Source organism: Lissotriton vulgaris, chromosome 8 (genome assembly GCF_964263255.1).
Source record: "Lissotriton vulgaris chromosome 8, aLisVul1.2, whole genome shotgun sequence".
Taxonomy (NCBI): Eukaryota; Metazoa; Chordata; class Amphibia; order Caudata; family Salamandridae; genus Lissotriton; species Lissotriton vulgaris.
In genome coordinates this window covers 358,734,368-358,755,209 of record NC_141696.1, presented here as the reverse complement: position 1 = coordinate 358,755,209, position 20,842 = coordinate 358,734,368, and the positions used below count along the sequence as shown (strand labels likewise).

Sequence of the window (20,842 nt, the reverse complement as noted above, 5' to 3'; positions counted from 1 at the left end):
CTCCTGGAAAGAGCAGCACAACGGTTACAATTGCCAATGCCTTCTCACCAACAGGACTGTTTTTTTATGATTTCAAGGAACCATACAAAAAATCTGTTAGGTTTATGCCTATCATAGATTACATTTGGGATCAAGGCATCAAGATAATGCAAAATCCCTCTACAGTTCCTCCAGTCTTGCCAAGATTGGACAAGAAATACAGGGCTCCAGACAACACTCCAACCTGCCTCATTGGACATCCCAAGCCTGATTTAGTTATTACTCAGGCAGCTCAACGCTGATCAGAAAAACCCTTCTGCCCCACTTTCATCACCCCCGGTTAAAAAGAGGGCAGACGCCTGGACAATATTGGATAAACGATTTTCCTCCATGTCAGCACTAACAGTACGAGCGTCTAACTCATTAGCACTATTGGGACGCTACAACAGGCAGATGTGGTCGGATATTGCACCGTACTTGGAGTGCTTGCCGCAAGAATCTAAGGACGAAGCCAGAAAGGTGCTTCTTGAGGGCGAAAGGTCAGCTTCTGAACTTATAGACTGTGCGATGGACATCTCATCCCCTGGTTTCCACCAACTGGCTGGGGCAGCAGTTCTGCGGCGTCAAGGGTGGCTTAAGGCAACGACATTCTGGCCTGAAATTCAGACCAAAATCCTTGACATGCCTTATAATGGAAAACTCCTTTTTTGTATCCATATTGGTGAGTCCCTCCATGGTATCAAAAAAGATACAGATACATCCAGAGCCCTGTGTACCCTTCAATATAAAAGCACCACTTTAAGTGGCTGAAGAGGTAGTGGACAATATTCTAATAGAGGAGGTTACCAACAATATAGGTCTTCATACTCCTCCGGTAACCAGCAATACAGATCACAATTTCAGCAGAGACAACAAGCTCAGACTTAGTACAACAAGTCGCCGGATGGCAAAAGAATTATGCGCGTCGCCAATGACTTCTCTCTACCGCCAGTCTCCATTTCTTTTCCACCTTCCAGAGTGGGAGGAAAAATTTCCCACTATCTTCAAAATTGCAATCAAATCACAACGGATCGTTGGGTTCTCCAGCTTGTTTGGACATTCTCTGGACTTTGTGCAAACTCCACCACCAACACCTCCTCAACATATGAATCACAAACATTTACACCTCTTACTCCTGGAAATATCATCAATGCTCCAGAAGGGAGCTATAGAACGGGTTCCTGTTCATCAAAGAGGACAAGGTTTTCACTCCCGATCCTTCTTGGTGCGAAAAAAGAAAAAGAAATGGAGATCGATCCTAGATTTAAGAAGTCTAAACAAATACTTTAAAAAAGCAATCAGTTTCCATGGTCACTATCCAGCAATCAGTTTGCATGGTCACTATCCAGGAAGTCCTACAACTTCACAATGCGAATGACTACATGTTATTCTTGGACCTCCAAGAGGCCTACTTTCATATTCCGATCCACAGAAGGCACAAGTAGTTTCTGAGGTTTGCTGTTGCGAGCAGACATTACCAATTCCGGGTCATGCCTTTCTGGCTCAAATCAGCCCCACGCATCTTCACAAAATGTCTTTCTCCAGTGGCTGCATACCTCAGACAACATCACCAGATCTTTCCTTATCTCGACGATTGGCTCGTCAAGGCACTCTCTCTCGACATCGCGGGAAGGTCTTCCAAAGCCTGTCTGCAGCTTTTCAGAAGATTAGGTCTTACCCTCAACCCAGACAAATCAGTTCTACAGCCTTCTCAGCGGATAACATTTCCGGGAGCTGTCCTGGATACGGTCCTGAAAAAAGCTTACCCATCGCAGGAGCGACAACCAAACTCCTACATTTGGCAGAACGCGTACGCAGAAGAAAATCTCTTTCAGTGTGCCTATTCAAATTCCTCCTCAGAATGATGTCTTCCTGCATCCTTCTAGTTCCTTACTGTCCTCTCCGTATGCGTCCTCTTCAAGAGACTCTCTCCGTTCTGTGGATTCATAACAGAGGATCCTTCGGCATCATACAGGTGAATCCTCAGATGGTCGCAGCTCTCAACTAGTGGACTCGGGCACCGAATCAGTCTTGAGGCCTATCCTTCCTAACTCAAGCCTCCCCTCAAGTTATAACCACAGATGCATCTCTAGAAGGTTGGGGAACCTTCCTTCAGGAGCTTCAGATCAGCAGGAAGTGGTTGTCTTCTGTGCGAAAACTGCACATAAATCTTTCAGAACTCAGAACTGTCTATCTAGCTCTCCTGGCTTTTCTTCTCAGAATAAAAGGTTCACAAGTGCTTGTCAGAGCTGACAATACTATGACAATGCACTACCTGAATAAGCAAGGACAGACTCGTTCACTTTCACTCTCTCAAGAATCTCAAAAAATTTGGAACTGGTCTCTTCAAAACAAAATTATCCTGTAAGCGGAGTACTTCCCAGGGAAAGACAAAGCATTTGCAGACTCTCTAAGCAGAATGCAGACCACCTGCCACGGATGGGAGTTAAACCAAGATACTCTCAACAGCATCTTCTCTCTGTGGGGTGAACCACTGTTGGATCTGTTTGCCACGCGACAGAACGCCAAATGCCAACACTTCACAAGCTGGCGTCCCCAACAGTGATCTCTGGGGAATACATTTTCAATAGCATGGTTTGGTGTATTCACCTACGCCTTTTCACCGATTCTTCTGATTCCCGTGCTACTCAGGAAGATGAAGGCAGAGCCTTGCACGCTGATTCTAATAGCCCCAACAAGGCCTCGCCAACATTGGTTCACGGAACTTCATTTCCTCTCCCTGCAATCTCCAATTCCGTTGACACAGTTTCCATCCCTCCTCACAATGGACCAGGGACAAGTCCAACACCTGGGTCCAGCATCTCTCATATTCTTGTCCTGGCTCCTGAGTTCCACGAACTTCAGGATTTGAACATTTCTCCTGACTGCAGAGCTGCCCTATCTCGCGCCCGCGCGGATAGTACAAACAGGACATACTCCTTTAAATGGAAAAGATTCTGTATTTGGTGCAGGTCGGCTAAGGTGCATCCCTTCACATCCTCTCCAGACGAGATATTGCCATACCACCTTCATTTAGCCACTTCGGGCTTCACCCGGCAGCAGTATCTCGTTTCAGAAGATCTTCTACGAGGCCTTCTCTTTGGTCAAACAGATTGATAAAGCAATTTCTTTTACGGTCTGTTTCGGACTTTCCCTCCCGTAAAGTCTCCACCTCCAACATGGCAACTAAACACAGGACTTACTCAGCTTATGAAGCACCCTTTTGGGCCGATACATAGAGCTGACCTCAAGTTCCTTTCCTGGAAAACTGCGCTCCTTCCAGCCCTTGCATCTGCAAGACAAGTTAGCGACCTTAACGCTTTCACAATACAAGACCATTTTCTTCAATTCAAGAACAACAGGGTAATTCTTCAAACTAATCCAAAATGTATTCCTAAAGTCCCGTTGGACTTCCACCTAAATGAGCCTATTGTTTTAAAGACTTTCTTTCCAAATCCTCAAACAGCAGCTGAAAGAGCTCTACATTCACTGGATTTGAAACGCTGCCTTAAGTTCTACCTTGACAGAACAAAAACTTTCCGCAAGTCCAACCAACTTTTTGTGGCCTACAGTTTGCCCATAAAGTGTTTTCCTCTCACAAAACAACGTATTTCCAGATGGATCTCTGGTGCTATTGTCTTCTGTCACCAACAAGCTGGTCAACCTTTACAATCAAGAATTCGTGCCCATTCTGCTAGGGCAGTTTCTACTTCTATGGCACTGTTTGCAGGTGTCAAAGACATTTGCAGAGCGGCAACATGGAAGACGCCGCATACATTTACCAAACATTACTGTTTGGATACAGAGCTAACAAAGGATGCTGCAGTGGGACAGGCGGTGTTGCATTATCTATTTCTATAGAGGTGAGCCTTCCTTCCTTCCCACCAGCCTTTCTCTTATTTTTACACACACATTTCTTTGTCACTGTTATGCCTTTTGCCAGATTTGTAACTGATTGCTTTTCATTTTAATGCTAATATACATATATATTTATTGGCTAATGCTTTTATGTTCTTTACGCAAAAGGAAATGTGCTTATCATTGCTTTCTATTCTGATTCAGGCATGTGAATCTATGAAAGATACACTAATACTGAATAAGAAATGCTTTCTTACCTGTAACTGCAGTTATCCAGTATTGGTATCTTTCATAGATTCACATGCAACCCACCCGTTTCCCTTGGAAGGGCTCACCTAGTACTCTGTTGTACCTCTATATAGCACTGTGCTTACGAAAATCTGAGGGACTAGAGCTCCTTCCAGGAAGGTTCCAGAGGGTGGTGGCAGATGATTGGTTGCCCTCTAGAGTTTGGTCCTTATTACAAAATGACCTGGATATGTTACTAATGTGAGGCCTTTGGCCTATTAATAGTCTAATGGGACATTACTTTATGTGCCTGGGACTCTCATCCCGACGACGGGGAATGATTCAGGCATGTGAGTCTATGAAAGATACCAATACTGGATAACTGCAGTTACAGGTAAGTAAAGCATTTCTTTTCAAAATTGGTATGCCTCTTTAATAGTGGAGGTAGTAAATCTTTAGAAGAGGTTAAAAGTCATCCTGAGCTCAATAAAAAAAGGAGAGATTCCACTATTTGCAACTGCGCCACTGGTGAATTACCCTGAGATTAAAAGAACATCAGCCAGAGACTGTCGATTTTGAGAAACTGTGACGATACTCTCATTGAGTGTCTAAAATGTGTGGCCTTTTTAACCACCTAATGCCAGATATATAATTGAAGCCTTGAGAAAGTCGTTCATCGACGAAACACGTGTCTGCTGTTTATGTTCTAAAACTACGTGTCAACATTTCTGGAAATTAATCTAAGTTTTAACAGGATCTTGCCATATGGATTGTCCTTACTCACTATGTTTTTTTGTAATTAAATACATTACTGACTACTGATGGTCAGTTGTTACTTTTTGTGGTGCTGTGCTCTGTTTTCGCATTATTAGAATTGATGTGTATGGAGGAAGCCTTCTCTCTGCACTGGGTAAAACTGTGGATGGCACAGTGTTGACATTGAGCACGCCAGATTACGTTTTGGGATACACTTATGAAAACTATAACAGAGGTGCTGACTGTTCTTTTTGTAACCACTGCCATTATTTCTGTATTACCCCTAATGCCTTTGTCAATTGCAGTGTGAGAGGAAGGTAGGCATCTCCTTAGCCACTAAACAGTGGGAGGCGAAGCAGGTATTTGACAAAAGGCAACCCACTTGGCATGTCAAAGAGAGGGAGGCCATGTATAAAATCCTGTATAGATGGCCGTATGCAGCCGACCGGCTCCCCAAGATTTATTAAAGCTGTGAGGGATGCATTCAGAACTGTACCCTAACGCACATTTTAATCAATTGTCTGAAATAGCAATGTATTACGCGGAGCTCTTGCAGGTTTGTTTGACAGGTTTACGGGGTTGCCAGTCGAGTGATGTCCAGGGTCGTGCAATGAGTATCTCTCCTGTGGCGAAGTCATCTGGCACAGGAAAGATATACATTGCACTCAATTAGGGCAACAAGTCAAATGTATTACTAATAAATACAATAACATACTAATAAATACAATTAGGGCAACTAGTATGTAATCCTGACCCGTGCGGACAACAACTGGCCCAAACAGTGGAGCTCTGAATTCTGAGGTTTTGGGCACTCCCAGACAATAATTTGGCTTACGCCGCAGTGAACCTATACTGCACCTTAAGCACGTTATGGGGCCTGTACTTACCTACCTCAGTGTTGATTATAGAGACCTGATTGGTCCCTCATGAGGGGAAGGGACGAGAGGAGGCAGAGGGAGCACACCTGTTGAGGGAAAGGAAAGGAAGGGGGAGTATATGCCTGGGTATGCGCAATGGGATGGGAGGATTTGGTGCTGACTTTCAGTAACAGAAGTTAGGATGCACTTCTACCTGCATTTTCCTCACCTTGTGAATTTCTCCAGGCAATACAAAAGATCCAGAAACCTTTGCTAGGAATTACACCTGTGCATCAGTAGGTGGCTTCTTGAGACTCTGCCCCGGTTGTGACGTATGGACCCATATATATGAGCTACCGACACACGCTAACATCAGTTACTATCTTCGTCTTCCAACGCCGATCAAGGGCTTTCGAGTTTTAACATTTTGACAGGCATCGGTTTCTCTCTAAAACTGGACAGTATTGAAGTATTTCTCTCCTTAAAACAACAATGCTTAAGTCGTGTTGTGACTGTTATCGTCAAATGTCAGTGACTGACACCCACCACTTGTCTGTGGTATCTTCGCTCCAATCATGACCCTGCCTCTTGCGGCTGGTACCCCAAAATGAATCGTCAGGATATCCGCGACCATGAAGCAAAACTCGCCATCGCCAAACTGCACAAGTCGAAGCGGCACAAATGATCCCAGTTGAAGTCGTGGACACACTTTTACTCCCAAGACTGCTCCCATGACCAATAGTCATCGAGGCCACTGGGTTCAGGTAAGTCGAAAAAAGTAAAAAGAATAAGAAGTTCAAGCATAATTCTCAATCATCCAACCACTCACACAATGTGTAGGAGAGTAGGGTCTGCAATCCTATGATCACCCAGATTTTTTGCTTTTGTTTCACTGGTTTACGACTTCTCTGGCTGTGGGCCTGCTAATCAGACCCACAGCCTAGCTGTTCTCTCACTAAATTGACATGTGTACCTTAGGTGCATTATCCAATTGGGACTGGGCCACCTTATCAGACCCTGTAACTCAGGACATAGGTGTACCCAGGGCCTACCAGGGGTTGAAGCATGTATTATGCCACCCCTGGATGGCCATCTAAATCTGACACAACTGGCTGCACGACAGCTGGGGCAAGGTGGTGTAATCACCCTTTGCTTTAGATATAGTATACCTATATCTAACCCTAAAAATGGACACACAGATTCCTATCAGTCACTCCTATGGCAGGCCTTGACAATCCTGAAGGCAGAGTGCTTGGAATCGTGTGAAATGGTGCTCTGGCATGAGCTGAGCCCGTTTGCAGCTTGCGGAACCAAGTCCTAATAGCTGTTCCATGATAACGCATACCATATACTCTTAAGTGCATTATAATCCTCGCGGTTAAATGCTATCTTTGGTATTGCTTTATCAAAACATGTCGAGTAAGGTGTCATACGAATTGGAATACTAACCCCTCGCCAATTCTGGCGACGGGGTTAGCATTCCACCCTTCTAGAGGGACACGACATGTATGTAACTGTGAACCCCGGTTAAAGTTAACTGAAGCCTCAGCTCCACAAAATGGATGCTGCCACCACAGACACGAGTCTGACCTCCTGCTGCTGGGAGTCCTTCCAGCGAGGAGAGCTTGGACAAAGGGTTTCCTGTCAGGGGCGGTGCTAGCACCATCCCAGACAGGGTTTTGTGTATCCTGGGTAGGCAGGGCTTTACAGGAAGGTGACTGCAGAGTGGCACCCCGGTGCTTACTACGCATCTGCCGGCTAGAACCAGTTCCAGGGACACACCAGCCCCTGGCCTGGGGAAAGTCCGGCATGGGAGAGGGGTGTAACCACCCCCCTTCCTGGTCCCACCCCTAGGGCAGGACCTAGTCGCGTACCCACCCCTTTCTTTAGGATAAAGGCAGGAGCGGGGACCCTTCCAAATTAGATCATCTTTTAATCAAGAAACTACTTTCTACGAAAGGAACTTTCGACTTCTTCTCAAGATTTCTCCCTTGTGGCTAAGGAGTAGTCACCCTGCACCCGCAGGCACCATCTAAGAACTCTGCGGTTTGCTGCACGTCCTTCCTCAGGAATCCGACCGACCAGCACGACGAGACCCGGCTTCCCTGGCACCTCTGACCTCTACCTACCTCTACAGCTAAGCTGAGAACCGTAGGTGCGACGAGACCTTGAGGGACCGGCCATCATCAGAACTGCACGACTTCTATCCAGCACGACCGCCGAGGGATCCTCTGGTGAGTGCTTTGGGGTCCGAGAAGCCCCGACCCTGAGCAGCTCCAGCACCGAAGTCCAGCCTCCCAGCATCTCCACGATCTGCGTGGGGCCCTTCTGCTTTTTGCTGCTCACCGCGTTGTTTGGCTACTAGCCGGCTGGCTTGTGGCCTTCTTAACGACGCCCGACGACATCACTGCTGCTGGTCTGGTTGCTCCAGACTGGCCCTTGCTCCCTTCCAAAAGAGGAGCACCCCGGACCCTCCTGGTCCACTAAAGACGCCATTTTTGGTCCACCGCGTGGGCTAGAATTTGCCAAGACTTGTTGCCCCAATCCTGGGTCCAGCGACGTCGACAGCATCATCCATCGTGGGACAGCTCGCACCTCCATCCTGGTCGCCGACAACCTCTCCTGGTCCGTGAGATCTGCAGACCACAGCGTCGCCCACTCACCTAGTCGAGGTGACTACCATCCGGTGCCCTCCTGGTGCCACCTGACTACTGGCTAGTAGTCACGAACTTGGTCCCCTCTGCTTTCAGGTGTCATCCATCTTCGATCCAGGCTTGGATCACTCGAACTATCTTCACTGGTCGCCTGCCAGCAACTTCTTTCTTCAGGCTCCTGGTTCGTCTACGAAGATTCCCGACGTCTTTTGAGACCTATGCAGCTGCAGCCCCTGGGCTAGGTAACTTCGGCATTTCGGTGCCTCAGCATAGCCTCACTATCCAAGGGTCAGGATCCACTGTCGTTTTCGACCTACCTAGTCTGGTTCGCCCGAGAACACTAACTTTGTGAAATCTAGCTACCACAGACTTTGTCCCGCATCCCGCGTGAGAGTGCACACTCTGCACCCGAGTCCCCTAGGCCTCCTACTAGTAATCTGAAGGTTCAGTAACGCATTCCTAGCGATTCCAAAGCCCATTAGTGCAGTACTTACCTGCTAGTAATTTCGCATTCCACTTTAGAGTATATGGATTTTCGTGCCCCTCGGGCATTTGTGTAAATTGTGCAACTTGAAGTATTTTCATAAGAGTTTTGTTGTGTGCTTAGTACCCTGTCCTCATAAAGAGTACAGGGCTGTTGTGATTCTAATAAATACACTGTTTATTTTCATAACACTTGTGTGGTGTCCTTTCACTGGGTGTTCAAGGGGTATATGTGATGGTATAACAGCTGGCTTAATACGCCCTCTAGAGTTTAGCCCGAAGACTGCTCGTATCCACGCTACTAGGATAGCTGGTCTATAAGGTTGACTTACAACCAATCACCATAAGGGTTGTTTGGACTGATACAAAGTGCTCACTAGAATAGTGAACATTATATATCAGGCCAACTTCTCACACAATGCTCCAGGCATCTCTTGGCCATGGACTCAGTCCTCCACATCCTCACCAGTTCGGGCACTGGTCCTAATGTGCCCCAAATTCCTTGGGCCATTGGTGACACCACAACAGTTCCAAAAGCTGAAGCAGGCCTCAGGACCCACTTTTGGTGCCCCTCTGGCACAACTTCCTGCTTCCAGGATCTGTGGGGGCCTGTATTCAGGTTACTGCTTGCGAACTCAATGCAGACTGTGCCCGTCAACTTCTATTAGAGGCAGGCTCTTTCATAGAGTTCAGCTCTGCTGACTCCAGCCTTTGCACCACACTCAATGCAGCCCACGGTGCCACATCCACACTGCACCACCGGTTCCAGATTCAGTACTGGTAATAACATAATCGGCATGGGGAACGGAGCGGATTATCTTAACAGACTCAAACCCATCTACTTCCACCCAAACTTCAACAATATGCCCAATCAAATGTACATCACAACTGCGAAGACAATGCAGACGACGTGACGCGGAGCCAACCAATGCCATCCACCGACGCGCAGGGGTAGTGCTCATAGAAAAGTCTTCCAGATCCAGTTCTGACGCCTGGGAAATTCAAAGGTGAGGACTCTGTGGTTAGATCATGTTTCTACCAGATAAAGCATTACCGGAGGTAAGTAACTCGTCTGTGTGTGTATGTATATATATATCAACCTCTAATCCCGCTTCACAGCTGAAAAACGGGTCTAACTTAGCTTGGGTCGCCTCAAGGTAAGGATTTAATTCACCACTTGATACGACAAATCTTGAACATGTACATGATAAAAACACCTGGCAGACACGTTTCAGCGAATACCTTCTTCAATGCCAGCTTCGTGTTTATTCAGTTTGTATTTTCGCGCGTTTTAGAAATTCTGTGTGATGCGATCCCATTGGAGCTTTGTCGTGCAATCACAAAGAGAGGACGAAGAAGTCTCAGCCCACAGTTAGTACTGCCCTCTCTCTTATACTTCAAAACTCTCGGTGTACATCCAATCTCCTATAGCGTACAGCACTGGGTAGTTATAGTTATGTCTGCTTTTCCATAGAACAAGCGTTTTTTTGGTTTGCTTGGCGAATTTTCACAAAACTTTCTCAAAAAATAGTTCATCCACCTCGGGTCCTCCTTGGAAAGTTTTGTGGTGATCCATCCAGCGGTACCACGTTTTTAAATCTCCCACCAAACAGGAACATACATGGAAGTCTGCTCTCACCCAGAGGGAGATCTAAACATACTCCAGACGGCTGGGAGCATACTTCTGTTCTTTTTTCCCTTGCTCGCATTCCTACGGGCAAGGAAACAGAACACATATTGCTCCTCCCCGGCAGGAGCAAGCAGAAAACAGCTGCTTCCTCCGGGTGGGAGCAATGCCGGCTCCCGTACCATTAGGGGAACTGGCTGGGGGTTGTGGAGACTCAGGGTCTTCCCCTGTTGCCCCCAACATGTTGTTTTTGGGTGCCTCAGGTGAGCATTGACCTATTATAAAGAGAGGCTGTGTGAAATGGGGTCCCTGGGACCAGAGAAGGCTTGGGGAGTGGGGCCTTTGGTCCTTTTCCCCTTATTATATAACATATGACCCCGGGGGATAGGGTCCCAGGGAGATTTTTTAGGTTCTTGGAGGTGCGCCCTATGCCCCTCCTCCCTTTTTTAAATTGAATTTGGCTCCAGTGGATAGGGTCCCTGGGGCCTAAAAAAGCTTGGGGAGGGGCCCCTCCCACCCCCCTTTTTCAATGGAATTTAACCCCAGGATCTGAAAGAAACCGGTTAGTATTAGATTCCTTACCTTAGAATATCCCCAGGCGTCAGACTGGATCTGGAAATTTTTGCGTAGCAATACCCCTGCGCGTCGTTAGGTGTCGTCTCTGGCTCCGCGTCCGTCGTCCGCGCCAGCTAGCGCAGATCCGGAGAAGCTCTACCCCTTAGTCACTTTTTGACTAAAACTTCTTTGATCATTTTTGATCCTCTTCTAGTCGTTCTCGACTCTTCAGGTGCCGGTAGGGATGCCCGGGTTCAAACCCTGCTTGAAGTGTAGTCGACTGATGTCGAATACCGACCCCCATCGCCGGTGTCTGCAGAGCGTAGGCCGCGACCACGACCACGACGACCGATCCTGTTCCGACTGTCGAGCCCTGATGTCGAAGGCTAGGCGGGAGCGGTCCCGCAAGCGGCTAGAGCTCCAGCAGTCTGCCCTCGCCATTCGAGGTCCCGGTCCCACGGGAGGTCGAGGTACCGGTCACGGGGTCGGAGCCCTCGCAGCTCCGGAAGTCCGCATCGGTCTTCTGGTTCCTCCTCAGGTAAGAGGCATGAGAGGTCGGAGCCGCGTCATCGCTCCTCCGACCGCCCCTGACGCGGCCGGGGTTTTGGGTGGCACCACCCACGCGGCTCCGCCGAAGTCGCAAGCGTCGCATCCTGCCCCATACCTACGGGTCCCTGAGCGCGACGCGGGAGGAGATCGAGCAGTACCTCATGGCCATGAGGTCGCTCTCTTCTCCGCCGGGCCCCACGGCGCCTTTGGGCCCAGTGGGCCCGGCTCCGGGGCCTAGCGGGTCGAGTGCTCCGGCACCGACGCTGTCGGCGGCTTCGGTCCCGGCGCCGCAGGCCCCGACCGGATCCGGGTCGATGCCGGTCGACCTTACGACCTCGCTGGCGCCGTCCCCGAGGGTGTCACCACCAGCGCCGACTTCGGTCGACGCCGGCCCCAGTCCTTTTGTCGCTCCTGTTCAGCCGTCGACACGGCCCCGTTGGGAGCTGTATGAGACGGCAATAGGTACATTACACTTTAACGAACGGGCCCCGATTGTTGATCCTGGCTACCAGGAATTGGGTGACGAAGAGGACTGGGAGGGGTCTGAGGACCCTCTGACACGGGAGTGTCAGGACCAAGCGGACTGGACAGTGGAGCTTGGGGAAGCCAGTGGCCTGGACCTCTCTCCAGACACTGGTTTTGTCGTCCCTCCTACCGTGGCTACGGAGGAGGGGGCGGCCTACAGCGTAGTGTTGATGCGGGCGGCTAAGGCCTTAAACCTTACGCTCCCCTCAGCGGCCGTGAGGACTAATCTCCTCACCGAGGTCCTCAAACCGCAGTCAAGCTCGGTCGAGCCTCTGCTGCCGTTCAATGAGGCCTTATGTGACGTTCTGCTGAGCACTTGGTCCAAGCCCGCCTCAGGACAGCCTGTGGACAGGAACGTGGCCAGACGCTACCGCCCGGCTCCGGGTGACCCTAACTTCCTGTTGACCCACCCCTGAGAGCCTGGTTATCCAGGCCTCTAACTCCCAGACTGCGTTCCCGTCAGCTCCACCCGACAGGGAATCCAAGAGGTTTAAACAGTTTGGCAAGAAAGTGTTCTCGTCCCTTAGTTTGGGACTGCGGTCAGTCAATACCGCATGCCTCTTGGGCCCCTACACCCACACCCTGTGGGACACGGTTGCGGGCGTGCTGCCACAATGCCCTGAGGAGGTCAGGGCTAAACTCGCCCAAGCCCTAGTTGAGGGTCGAGATGCGGCACGGTACTCTATCCGGTGCGGACTGGATACCACCGATACACTGGGCAGAGCGATGGCTACGCCAGTGGCGGTTCGACGCCACGCCTGGTTGAGGTGCGCCAATTTTTCGGCTGATGTCCAGGCTACTCTTCTTGACATGCCGTTTGATGGCCGTCGCCTATTTGGCGACCAGGCAGATCACGCGCTTGAGCGCTCTAAAGACTCCAGGGTTACGGCCAAGTCCTTGGGCCTCTCGGCCCAGCGCCAGCAGTCTGGTGCTTTTCGCTCCTTTCGCGGCCAAGGAAGGGGCGCCCCCACACGTGCCGCCAGCCACACGCCGCCTCAACAGAATCTTCAGCGCTGTGGCGGCCGTGGAAACCGCCGGGGAGGCGGTCAGGGACAACGGCGAGGCCAGTCCGCACCCGCTCCCGCAGCATCTGCCTCAAAACCTTCCGAGTTTTCAGGCCCATGTGACGCCCGTGGGGGGCAGGGTTCGCCATCACCTCTCCCACTGGCGCACCGTCACATCGGACAGGTGGGTGCTGCTAATCGTCCGAAGGGGCTACTCCCTCCCCTTCGAGGCGACCCCTCCAGCCATGCCACCGCAGCACCACCGCGTGTCGGGGGACCACTTGCGACTTCTGCAGGAGGAAGTTACGGCCCTCTTGGCCAAGGGGGCCATCGAGCGCGTTCCTGGGCCAGAATAGAACGTGGTTGTTACTCCCATTACTTTCTGGTTCCCAAGAAGGGCAAAGGGGGCATACGCCCTATCTTGGGCCTACGGAACGTCAACGGCTTCCTCCGGAAGGAGAAGTTCAAGATGTTGACTTTGGCTCAGGTCTTGACTGCCCTACACCCGCAAGACTGGATGGTGGCGTTGGACTTGCAGGACGCTTACTTTCATATCCCCGTCCTGCCGGCCCACCGGCGTTACCTGCGATTCACAGTTGGCCTCGAGCACTTTCAATTCACTGTGCTCCCCTTTGGCCTTACCAGCGCCCCACGGGTGTTCACGAAAGTGATGGCGGTGGTCGCAGCTCATCTGCGCAGGTTAGGGGTTTCAGTCTTCCCCTACCTCGACGACTGGTGGTTGAAGGCGGGCTCGCCCCAGGCAGTCGTCAACCACCTCCAGATGACGGCGGATCTCCTGCACCTGCTGGGGATTTCCATCAACGTGCCGAAATTACACCTGTGTCCCTCCCAAAAGTTCCTCTTCATCGGAGCTGTTCTCGACTCGGCGCAGTTTCGGGTCTATCCTCCCGAGCAGCGAGTCTGGGATATTCAGGGTCTGATCCCGATCTTTCAGCCTTTATCCCGGGTTTCGGTCAGGTTGACGCTGCGGCTTCTGGGGCTGATGGCTTCCTGCATCCTTCTGGTGCATCACGCCCGGTGGCGGATGCGGGCTCTGCAGTGGGACCTGAAGTTTCAGTAGGCCCAGCATCAGGGCAACCTGTCCGACCATGTCCTGATCTCGGAGGGCACTGCAAGACAGCTGCAGTGGTGGCTCACGGACTGCGATTGGGTCAGCGGCAGATCCCTCTCCCTTCCCCAACCGGAGCACGTAGTTGTGTCGGACGCGTCCCTTCAGGGCTGGGGAGGCCACATGGGAGAGGCGGAGATCAGAGGCCTCAGGTCTCCGGCGGAGTCCCAGCTCCATATCAACCTTCTGGAGCTGCGGGCGATTCGTCTGGCACTGAAGGCATTCCTCCCCTCTGTCCGAGGGAGTGCAGTGCAGGTGTTCACGGACAACACCACCGCCATGTGGTACTGCAACAAACAGGGCGGTGTGGGGGTCCTGGACCCTCTGTCGAGAGGCTCTGTGCCTCTGGCAGTGGCTGGAACATCAGCGCGTGACCCTGGTGGTTCAACACCTGGCAGGTTCTCTGAACGCCAGGGCGGACAAACTCAGCCAACGGTGCTCGATGGATCACGATTGGCGTCTGAACTCGGACGTGGCGCAACGCATCTTTCTGCAATCGGGAGAGCCTTGGTTAGATCTATTCGCCACCGAAGAGAACGCGCAATGTCATCAGTTCTGCGCGTTGGAATTTCCAAGGCGGCACTCGCTCGGCGACGCATTTCGTCGCGAGTGGCGTTGCGGTCTGTTATACGCCTTTCCGCCTATACCACTTCTGCCCAGAGTGCTGAAGAAAATCAGGCGCGACCGGGCCCAAGTAATCCTTGTGGCTCCGGACTGGGCTTGAAGGTACTGGTTTCCCGAGCTACTCAATATGTCAGTCGGTCCCCCGATCCGTCTGCCTCTTCAGGAGGACATTCTGTCGCAGCAGCAGGGGACGGTCCTCCACCTGAACCTGTCCAGTCTCCACCTCCATGCTTGGAGATTGAGCGGCGACAGTTGAGGCCATTTGACTTGCCTCCTGAAGTCTGTAATGTTATTCTGGCAGCCAGGCGTCCCTCCACAAAGTCGGTATACGCCTGCCAGTGGAACAGATTTGTGGCATGGTGCACAGCAAAGGCTGTGGATCCTCTTTCTGCCCCTCTTTCTGAGGTTCTTCTCTTCCTTCTTTCTCTTGCCCAGCAGGGCTCTGCTCTGGGCACTATCAAGGGCTACCTTTCTGCCCTTTCGGCCTTTCTAAGGCTGCCTGATCAACCTTCTTTGTTCAAGTCCCCTATAGTAACTCGTTTTCTGAAGGGCATCACACACATATTTCCACCTGTTCCCTTTGTGATGCCTCAGTGGGACTTGAACCTGGTTCTTACCTTCCTGATGTGCGCTCCCTTTGAGCCACTTCATTCTTGTCCTCTCCGTCTTCTCACTTTGAAGACCGCTTTCCTGGTTGCCATCACCTCTGCCAGGAGAGTGAGTGAGCTCCAGGCTCTATCTTGCAAACCTCCTTTCCTGTCTGTACATCCGGACAAAGTGGTGTTGCGTACAAGACCCTCTTTCCTGCCCAAGGTAGTCTCAGCTTTTCACATCTGGCAGTCCATCACCTTGCCCTCCTTCTTTTCGCATCCTTCAAAGGATGAAGAACGGCTCCATCGTCTGGACCCAAAACGTGCGCTTTCATTCTATATGCATCACACACGCCAGTTCCGGGTGGATGACCAACTCTTTGTTGATTACGTGGGTGCGAAGAAGGGACGGGCGGTGCATAAGTGGACCATCTCTCGTGGGTCGTCTTATGCATCAAGGCGTGCTACTCCTTGGCTAGAAAGGAGCCTCCAGTTGGGCTGAGGGCCCATTCCACTCTGGCCACGGCGGCTACTACTGCCCTAGGTCGGGGAGTCCCCCTGCAGGACATTTGCCAGGCAGCTACGTGGGCCTCGCTGCACACCTTTGCGAGGCACTACTGCCTGGACAGTCAAGTCTGGAGGGATGGCTTCTTTGGCCGTTCCGTCCTCCAGGACTTTCTGGTGTAAGTATTGGTTCGCAGACCCACCACCGGGGTTGGTATTGCTGGGGTATCTATTCTAAGGTAAGGAATCTAATACTAACCTGTTTCTTTCAGATGAACAAGTTACTTACCTTCGGTAATGATATATCTGTAAGAAACAGTAGTTAGTATTAGATTCCTTACCGCCCCACCCATCCTCCCCGTTCTGCGAACTGATACCTAGGGTTAAGGTCATCCCCTTTCAGGGCCCTAGTTTCTTGGCACCAGTGTTGGTTCTAGCATGGCTCTGCGTATCTGGCGCGGAAAAGCTGCGTCTAAGAACTGACGTCAGCGCGCATGGACGGCGTCTAAGTACTCCTACGACGTCATTCCGGCGCAGACAACGACGGACGCGGAGCCAGAGACGACGCCTAACCACGCGCAGGGGTATTGCTATGCAAACATTTCCGGATCCAGTCTGACGCCTGGGGATATTCCAAGGTAAGGCATCTAATACTAACTACTGTTTCTTACAGATATTTCGTTACCGAAGGTAAGTAACTTGTTCATATAGTCTCCAAGGACTATTATGGCTTGGGGCTGCACATGTATATATATATATATATATATCTCCCTCCCAGGGAATGGGGGTCCCCAGGGCACAAATGCCAACCCTACACCATTTATTCCAAAGGGTGTGCACAGCTTGGGTTGGCAGCCTGCAAGGGGCTTGGCTACCATCTGGTTGGTTGGCCAGAGTGCCTAACTCCAGGCCAGGATCTGTCCAATCCCCCGCAGTTAATGCCAACATGGTGTTGGCTGCATGTGGCGGACGGCGCAGGAGGGTGTTGGCCACAGGGCCTGACTACAGCCTGACCCTGCCGACAACCCTCACATCAGAGGTTTTCACTCTGTGCTGCGGGGATTTAGCTTTACATATGGTAGCAGGTATTACTTAACGTAAAAAAAAAACCTAGCAATTCACTGAAAAAAAGAAAGGTTAAAGTAACGTTCTAGTTAGGTGAAATGTTCAGTAACAACATAACGTTTTAAACTCAAAATACTACAGAAATTCAGCAGTCAAGTAACTATAACTCATGCCCTAAGGTAACTATAACTCGCGATTGTGCCATGCACTGCTAATTACCCCACATACTACCTTACTCATGACATCTTCTGTGACGCCTTTCATTATATCTTTGCAATATTTATTTAACAGTTGGGTTTTTCAATGAAATTCGGGTGTGGGTGTGGGTGGGTGGGTGAGTGTGTTAAGAGAGAGAGATTGAAAGAAAGATGGATATCGGTCATATTCTTAATTGATAGTCACCGTTTCTGAATGTGCTAATTTCATCTTGAAGTATAACAATAAACCATCCATAGCTAAGTTGAGAGGAATGCTTGATGTGCTTTTTCGCCTGAAAAATCATTGCTTCTGTAGGGGTTTGAAGTTTTTGCTGGCATGTCAATTGAAAGCAAACATTATGTATGCTTGTATGTTTCTAATGTTTGCTCTTTATTTTTAGGCTTTTGATAACCTAAGCTTGAGTGATCACTTACTTAGAGCCGTGCTGAATCTTCTACGAAGGGAGGTGTCAGAGCATGGACGTCATTTGCAGCAATATTTCAATCTGTTTGTGATGTATGCCAATTTAGGTATGAAATGCTGCTCAGAACTTAATTTTCTTTACTGCTTTTTATGGTGTATAAATGTAGCAGAAGATTTATCTCTATTCTCTGTGTTAATTTGTTCAGCAAATAAGTTATGCTTTGAGGCAATTTATTTGAAATTATTTTGCCCCTCAAGGTTTTATTGATATTAATAGATTGAACAAAATAATTAGATAGCTAGATTAGGTAGATTAGAATATTTGACATTTCTTTATAATTTGCTTAAATATTGCACGTTTGTTTTTTTTAAACATCTGCAATTGACACCTAGACAGATGCTCATGCTGTCAAGTAAGTGCTCGCTTTCTTTGGTCGAGGAGCAACACGTTCATATTTCCTGAGAATACCTTGTTTATTGCAGATTCTTTGTAGTTGTTTTTATTTGATGGTTGGGTTTGCTTGTATTTTCATGGATACCAATGTTAAACGGCCATCATTCATGTGGGTTTAAGAATCCTGCCAACTTAACTTAATGAATTGAGTATTCCTACCTTACTCCATCACCCACCCACAGAGATATATAGATATAGAAAACAAAGTGTGTGATGCTTTTTCTAAAGTGCTAAGAATATAATTTCTACATGAGCCATTGTATATATAAAGTGCATGATGCTTTTTCAGAAGTGCTAAGAATCTAATTTCAACAAAGTAATTTATGAAGACAGTCATTTCCTTTATCTTAATCTTTATGCAGAGACCCTGAGGTAGTCCTAAAGTGCATAACGTTCTTATTAATAAAATGCCAAGTTGTCCAATTCGAGAGTCATCATTTCACAACCTTTAAGCCAGATTTAAAGTGCCTTGTGCTGTCTCAGAGAATTATCTCGAATCTATATAATGTGCTGGTAATTTTATGCCATGTTATATATATATATATATATATATATATATTACCTACTGGCGGTCGCCAGTAGGTAGTTATAGTTAGGATTGTTTTCCATAGGAAATCCTCAACATTCTATTTGGAATAACTTTGGCCCTGGTTGAAGAATCTTAGCGAATTTCTCAAAGAAGATGGCTCGGTCCGCTGCGCTCCTTCCCTAAAAGTTTGGGGGGGATTGGTCAAGTGGGGGCTGAGATAAAAGGGGGGTCCCAAAACGTGTTTTCTCCATGTTATTTTCCATAGGACCTTTAGACTCGGCTACAGGTCGAACGGGTGAATGGATTTATAATAAATTTGGCAAAACTGTACAGTCCGGCTCGCAGATTACGCTTTTTTTGGAATGGTGTAAATCCGTTCAGTAGTTGCTGAGGAAATTAAAGTTAAAGTCAATTATATATCTATACGCGCGGACACGTGCGCGCACCCAAACGGCTGCGCGCGCGAGCGGAATTTTGTTGCGTGACGTCTGTTAACGTTCGATTCTAAGGAAATCAGGAAGTGTTGACCGCCATTTTGTCATTGCGAGTAAATATATTGTTGATTTCAAAGCGTTGGAATATGGAAAGGGGAGAAGGTAGAGATTGTTTTGCTGCGTAGGTTTTCTCAGGGTGTGCAGTAAGGCCCTTAAAGGCGAAAATATATATATATATACTTTTTTTTAAAGTTGCGTGGTGCGCGCACTCGGTCGCGCACACCTTTTTACAAGAGTGTGAAAATGGAGATAAATCAGAAGTTTGAGTGCTTAGATATAAAGTGGCTCTGAAAAGAGCCATTGTGTTAATTGAGTGTTTTCTGCATTTATAAGTAAGTACCGATGCAGAGCCTGATGTTGCAGAGGAAGATTCCGTTTCCCTCATTCGTGAAATGAACACCGTCTCTCCTATAGACGTCTCGCATGTGGAAAACCAAAAGGAAATGAGGACGTCAATGGCTTGTTTGAGAGTTATTGAAGCATTGTTTAGGGAAAATAGGTAGCTTCTGCTTGTAACAGGAAATCAGTTTTATTATTTGAAAACATGTCAGCCATCCAATTTAGAAGATGAAAGGAGCATTCATGATCTGTCATTATTGGAGCGTCTTTTACCATCATAGGGCAGCTCAGTGGGTTTTCGATGTAGCTCTCTGTTAGGAAATCTTGCGCCGCTGCGAATATATTCCAATGACCCAGAACTCCTTGTATCGCTGCAAAGGCCATAAACCCTCCGTTGTAACAAAGCTGTTCATGATCAAGTAACGGATTCATGAGGTGATTGTAATTCGGTTCAGGAGGTACCAAATTGCAGAGACATAAATCCAGGGCCCACGTGAAATCACAGCTCAGGCAATGAAATACAGGCTGCACACAGGTGAAATGCGAATATCAAAATGATAATCAATATCAAGTATTCAAAGTCGAGAGTGGTAAGATGCCGTAGTAGTCAAGCATCCTCTGGCGAAATAGTTCTAAGTGGCCCGGCTCGTTTGCGAAGGCAGGAGGGACATCCATTTTGAATTTCCCAAGATGGTACAGGAAACGGCGCAGCACCGCTGGTTGTATAGCAACTCCACAGAATTAGGTCGCCGGCTATGCAGTGGAGAGGAGCAGAATGACTTGATACATTTTCTAGGAGTCTAGTCACTTATATATTGCTTAGTGGTTATTAAAAAAGTAGCTTTTTTTGAACTGGAGGATGCGTTAAAAAATAAGGGAGTGATTTGAGGGAGTTGTAAAGCAAGGTCAATTTTTTTTTTACATCAATGCTGTTTTCTGTCAATGTTAGCTTAGTGAAAGATATGTGTGTGAGCAGATGCAACGTTCAGTTTTAAATGTGACAATGGCGCTCTTGTTCATGTCTTCCGATTCAAGGTCGGTATTCGCTGCCAAATACAAAGATTAAGAAACGCATGCGTGGGGTACATAGTGTGCATTCTTAAAGGAAAGTAAATGAAGGGTTATTTTTACCGCGTTAGCATTGTCGTTTAAAAAGTTATAGTGATTTCTATTGTATGTGAAGAAAGTGTCACTGATGAAGACTGAAAATAAATCCTTATAAATGATACGGACTGGTGTATTTTAGAAAAGGTTTGTAACATTACATGAATTGTGGAAAAAAAATAATGTAATTGAAAGTGTATGGTTTGAAAATGAAAAGTAGAGGTTTATAGTTCATGTTTTGAAAGCAGTTCTAGAGGGTCAGAAGAAAGTGTATG

General features: G+C 48.5%; 1 protein-coding gene across 4 annotated transcripts in view; it reads left to right on the top strand.

The window, feature by feature from the left end:
• USP9X (ubiquitin specific peptidase 9 X-linked) overlaps positions 1–20,842 on the top strand; it is a 1,749,911-nt gene that overhangs the window by 1,583,231 nt on the left and 145,838 nt on the right. For all 4 annotated transcript variants that reach the window (XM_086934127.1, XM_086934125.1, XM_086934124.1 and 1 more), the window contains one exon: positions 17,625–17,754. In XM_086934127.1, coding sequence (XP_086790253.1) covers positions 17,625–17,754 — 130 coding nt within the window. The remainder of the gene's footprint in view (positions 1–17,624; positions 17,755–20,842) is intronic.